This window comes from Bufo gargarizans, chromosome 1 (assembly GCF_014858855.1).
Source record: "Bufo gargarizans isolate SCDJY-AF-19 chromosome 1, ASM1485885v1, whole genome shotgun sequence".
In the NCBI taxonomy this organism is placed as follows: Eukaryota; Metazoa; Chordata; class Amphibia; order Anura; family Bufonidae; genus Bufo; species Bufo gargarizans.
In genome coordinates this window covers 315,305,027-315,311,026 of record NC_058080.1, presented here as the reverse complement: position 1 = coordinate 315,311,026, position 6,000 = coordinate 315,305,027, and the positions used below count along the sequence as shown (strand labels likewise).

Here is a 6,000-nt window from a genome sequence, read left to right as displayed (position 1 = left end):
GAATGGTCAAAAATCTGGCAACTAAAATTTAATGTTGATAAGTGCAAGATAATGCACCTGAGATGTAAAAACCCAAGAGCAGAATATAAAATCAGTGATGCAATCCTAACCTCAGAAGACTTAAAGGTAGGCAGACAATGTCACAGAGCAGCAAGAAATGCTAGCAGAATGCTTGGGTGCATAGGGAGAGGAATTACCAGTAGAAAGAGGGAGGTGCTCATGCCGCTCTACAGAGCACTAGTGAGACCTCATTTGGAGTATTGTGCTCAGTACTGGAGACCATATCTCCAGATGGATATTGATACTTTGGAGAGAGTTCAGAGAAGAGCTACTAAACTGGTACATGGATTGCAGGATAAAACTTACCAGGAAAGATTAAAGGACCTTAACATGTATAGCTTGGAAGAAAGACGAGACAGAGGGGATATGATAGAAACTTTTAAATACATAAAGGGAATCAACAAAGTAAAAGAGGAGATAATATTTAAAAGAAGAAAAACTGCTACAAGAGGACATAGTTTTAAATTAGAGGGGCAAAGGTTTAAAAGTAATATCAGGAAGTATTACTTTACTGAGAGAGTAGTGGATGCATGGAATAGCCTTCCTGCAGAAGTGGTAGCTGCACATACAGTGGAGGAGTTTAAGCATGCATGGGATAGGCATAAGGCCATCCTTCATATAAGATAGGGCCAGGGGCTATCTATAGTATTTAGTATATTGGGCAGACTAGATGGGCCAAATGGTTCTTATCTGCCGACACATTCTATGTTTCTACCGATGCTGGATTACAGAGTGGTCGTAACCCTTATATACCAGCAGTGTATATACAATGTGATGGTAAAATGAATCCAGCCAGCAAAGGAAGCAACATGGACAATTACAATACATTAGTCAGTGCCTTGTAGTAACTTTCTCTACATGATAAATGCCATTTGTTGAAGTGAGACAACCCCTTTAATGTCTCATTAATACATTATAAATGGAAGATATTATTTAGGAGTATGAAAAACATCTGGAATTGCCCATCACAGCAGTACGCTATAGAGTGCTATATGAAGAAGAAAGTATCTAGACGACAAAGTCACTAAAGGAGTCATGAGTTTATATAGTTGTAGTATGCGGTGTAAGTTATAAGCCTTACGTATAGTTATGATGAAGAGTTTAATTCATTCCAGGTCAGTATCATGTGACTAAAGCCCTGCAGGTTAAAAGGTCATAGAACTCAGGCATCACTGTGCTAGTAAACTAGATACTCTGCTCTGTAATGTGTAGGGTGTCTGTAACGTGTAGGGTATCTGCCAAGCAACTAAGCCAGAAAGCTTGAAGGGTGAATTCCACAAAACCATAAAGAAATTTTGGATAGCTGCCCACCAATAGTTTCAATTAGCTAGTCTTCGAGTGTCCATTATTCATTCTGGCCACTCCATTGTCTACGGTCTTTCCAGAAACACTGTTATTGTTAATGTTCCAGTAGACAGTTTTGGTCTCTATCTCTGATGGTCTACTATTTTCTTGTCCACTGTCCTCACTCTCTTCCACATCACTACGAACATCATCACCGACCTGGAATACAAAAGATATAAGGGGACAAAGTTAAAACTGACGGCCTAGTGGTGGTCCAGATACACGTGCTAATGACAACTGGTATGATTTTTTTTAAATAAAGGATGACAGGTGCAGTTACTATGACAAAAATAGTTCCACAAGTATGGAGTTAAATCATAATCCCTATAATACTTCTACTGACAGAATGTTCATATAGCATGGAATAATACTCTTACCGCGCCAGTAAATGTGAATCTATATATCATTCGGAGAATCATGTAAGCCCAGAAACAATGAAGTATTTGTAGTGTCATTAGAAGAGCATTGAAAAAATAATATCCAAAGAAAGGCTGGAATCTTATCATGGAGGAATAATATGTACTATGGATGACCCTAAAAAGATAAAAAAAAAACAGACATCAGGCAGAATGGTTAAATAGATGACCAGAAACATCTGTTTTTACCATTAATACTGGAAGAGATTTGAATACCTATCATGCATTATAAATGTGTTGACTGTTACAGACACAGAGGGGAATTTATCATGAGGGAAATACAGTATATGAAGTCAGTTTTGCTTGAGTCTGCATTGGCGTACTTTATGCCACATTTATCAAATGTCACATGTTTTATTTGTCTTTTCCTTAAACCTAACGCCTTTGTCTAGAGAAGCTACTCCAGTTTCCCTACTCCACCCTCCTCCTGGAGTAAGATTGTGACTTTTTTTTGTTGCAACTTTTTTAAAAGTCCTAAAGGGAACCTGTCATCAACTTTATGCTGCCTGTATTAATGGCATCATAAAGTAGAGACAGAAGAGTTGATTTCAGTGGTCTGTCATTGAAAAATTTAAAGTAAGTGGTTGCCGAGAACCAACATGACAATGATTGCAGACTGGGCCTGGAAAAATCATGGTTATTCATAAATTCCTGCTCCCCCTGTCCACCTGCTGATGACTGACAGTCTCCTACCTAGTTTTCTCCCTTTCTGTCTAGGAGAGAACTGCCAGTCATCAGCAGATGGGAGGACAGGAGATTATGACTAACCATGACTCTTCTCCGGTAGACTTGACTCTTTTCAAGGCCTGTGCTGCAATGATTATGATGTTGGTTCTCAGCAACCACTGACTTTTAGCTCATAAGTGACACACCGCTGAAATCAGCATTTCTGTCACTAATTTATACTGCCCTCAGTGAGGTCAGCATACAGGTGATGACAGGTTCCCTTTAATGATAAATCTGGAGTGAACCTCATTAACATAGATAACCATGCCCACTTTCCCACCCATATTTCATAACAGGAGTGAGTGGCGTAAAACTGCAAAAAGTCGCTAAATTTTAAGCGAGTGCAAATAGCCAGAATTCTGGAGTGATGAATCTGCCTCAAAAACTCTGCCCTGCTCCATTCACGTGCTAGATTCTGTAGGATCTCTGGTGATAACCATTGCTGTCATGATCGGATTTGGATCCATATCTGGTTTAAAGAGGTTGTCCCACAAAAAATATTCTACAGTTTTCAAACCAGCATCTGGATCTAAATACTTTTGTAATTGCATGTAATTAAAAGTTTTCTTATTCAATAAAAGGTATCTGTATAGCGCCACTTGCTGTTTGTTCTTTTTTTAATTTCTTATATCTGCTCATTTGGAAGGCTGCACATGCTCAGTTTCATCCTTCAACTGCCTCTTGAGCTGTGATGGGGAGAGCATGGACACGCCCCCTGAGCTGCAGCACAAAAGACACTCCTCCTGAGCTGTGATAGGGAGAGCATGGACACGCCCCCTGAGCTGCAGCAGAAAAGACACTCCTCCTGAGCTGTGATAGGGAGAGCATGGGCATGCCCCCTGAGCTGCAGCAGAAAAGACACTCCTCCTGAGCTGTGATAGGGAGAGCATGGACACGCCCCCTGAGCTGCAGCACAAAAGACACTCCTCCTGAGCTCAAAATGATGAACAGCCGGCACTCTGAAAAAGTAGCGTGGTGCACACGTCCTGAGATAACGATCTCACACAAATAATAAGGAAGAACCGGCACTCACTGTAGTCGTCAAAAATTGGTGTCTTTATTGGTCACATACAATAATCTGTGACGCGTTTCGACTCACGTCTGGAGCCTTTCTCAAAAGTATGGATATGGATGTGGCATACAAACATAGCGAACATACGGGATTTAAATAGACCGCCAAGGCGGAAGTGACATCACGTAACCATGGTGATGTAATACACAAAACAAATAAAGTCAAAATGCAATTGAAGAAAGGATCCCAGCCGCAACAATCGCCATAATAGTTATAATAACAAATTGTTACTAAATATATCTATATAATGATAGCAATACTAAGGGATGATGCAGATTGTAGTGGTGCCGCTGGGATGTCTTCAAGTTTTCTGCAAAAAGACAAAGAAAAATGTAAGAATTTTCTACAGAAGATACCTATATACTAATGAATGGGGAGAGCAATAATGACAAGTATACGATGTATATTTCGAGCCTGGAGATTTACAAGAAACTATGGAGATCGTACTCTCGGTTCAAGCCTTTGGGCTCCAATGTTTGTAAAGTGTGAATCCAATAGGATTCACGCTTCTTCAACATCTTAACCCTATCCCCACCTCTGCGAGGTTGCGGCACATGTTCGATTATCTGAAAGCGCAACTGCGATATGTATTAAGGCTGGTTACAGCCTGTATTTGTGGGCGGGGCTGCTGGCCATATCTTTCCACGCGACCTCCCCCTGAGGACGGTCGCTTCATGCAGGCTTTCTCCGTTCCGCCCCGTCACTTCCGGTGCGCGATCGCGTCACTTCCGGGTGAGTCTCGGCTCGGGGCAGCGTTCGTCCATCGCCCGGCCGGGCTCGGCCGGTCTCTCTCTTCCCTCCAGTTCCGAGGGAGCCTCCTCTTCTCAGGTCGGTTTTGTTCCTCAGCAGGGTTCGGCGGGTCCGGCGCCTGCAGCGCTTCAGGTGGGGGCGCACTGTTCCGCTCGGCTCCCCCTGCGCCTCAGGTCTTCAGCGGTGTAGCAGAGCTGGAGTGTGTTAAAAAAATATATATAAAAAAAAAAAGCACACACTGCTCTGCTGCCCGTGTTCTATTTTCTTATGCTTTTGTTTTATCCAGCAGGTTCCTCAAATGTTATGTGGTTCCCTATATGCCATAGGCATGTTCCCAATGCCATCCCCATCTGACTCTCTTTGCCAGGTCCATGACACCTGTCGTGCCGCCGCGTGCACCTCCGCATCCCTTGTGTATAGCTTAGTCAGGGACGGCAGGACAGGTGGGGTCCGGCCTGCAGGTCACCCCCGGGTCCCTCATCCCAGAAGCATCCTGTCCGGGCCCCCATGTTCCGGGCTTCTTGTGGTCGGATCGGCGTGCGTTCCAGCGTGGAACGCACGCCGATACCTGCTCCTACATCTGGGTCTCCTGCTCTCCCTGCGACTTGGGACGGGGGGCCCTGTTCCCCAGTCCACCCGTCCACATGGTCACCCCCCACCACAACCACAATCGTGGGTACAACAGGTTGGCCTCTGTAATTGATGGATATGAATGGCCGGATGTAACTGACATGAAAGAGTGTGAACGCCCTTCTCTGTCCATTAGTCACAAGAAGGCTAAATCGGCCTATAAAGCAAGCCATCTTGGGATAAAACATTTCTTGTACTGATAATAACGTTGCATTTTTATTTTTTCATCCCGTCAGTACAGTAAAGTAATTGAGTATTGAATAATACATTCATATTCTGGAAAAGGGTTTCTGATTCGGAGCCAAGAGTTTATTTCCTTAAAGATTTCCTTCTAAATGTTTTCTTTTAAATTCAAACTGCTCTTGCGAATTCTACCTTTGTTCCGTGCTTGTGCATCACTCCATATGTTTTCCGCCCCGGGGCATTGGTTTATGGCGCGGCAGCGTGGTGCCGCCCTCCTGTGCACACAGGACTGGCGGCTGTGTCTGCCGCCCTCCTGGGCGCATGCGTCTGGCACCATTGCAGTGCCGTCCTCACATGCTCAGGTTTGGCACAAGCTGCCCCGCCGCCCTCCTGTGCACATGCGTGTGGCACCACCGTGTTACACCTGGGTGCTGATTATTGTTTGTTGTCTATACTTGGGTCTGTTTTCCATGCTTCTTATCTCGCTCGCCCAGGCTCATTCTGCCTCCGTCATCCTGGATCACCCAGGCCCGTTCTGCCTCTGTCATCCTGGATCACCCAGGCTCGTTCTGCCTCTGTCATCCTGGATCACCCAGGCTCGTTCTGCCTCTGTCATCCTGGATCACCCAGGCTCGTTCTGCCTCTGTCATCCTGGTTCGCCCAGGCCCATTCTGCCTCTGTCATCCTGGATCACCCAGGCCACGCTGCCTCTGTCATCCTTCCTCGCTCCCCGCCCGGTCCTCCGGTCCCGCATCTTCTTTCTCTTCCCTGCTCTCCTAAAGCAATGTTTAAAAATAATGACAATATTAAAGCTAATTG

At 44.6% G+C, this 6,000-nt stretch overlaps 1 protein-coding gene across 3 annotated transcripts in view; it reads right to left on the bottom strand.

Annotated features, from left to right (window-relative positions):
- Positions 1–650: 650 nt before the first annotated feature.
- The window catches only part of LOC122946116 (ceramide synthase 4-like), a 183,346-nt gene continuing 177,996 nt past the window's right edge, over positions 651–6,000 (bottom strand). For all 3 annotated transcript variants that reach the window (XM_044305497.1, XM_044305479.1, XM_044305488.1), the window contains exons 10-11: positions 1,782–1,938; positions 651–1,563 (exon numbers count right to left, since the gene is read on the bottom strand). In XM_044305497.1, coding sequence (XP_044161432.1) covers positions 1,384–1,563; positions 1,782–1,938 — 337 coding nt within the window. In that variant the 3' untranslated portion in view covers positions 651–1,383. The remainder of the gene's footprint in view (positions 1,564–1,781; positions 1,939–6,000) is intronic.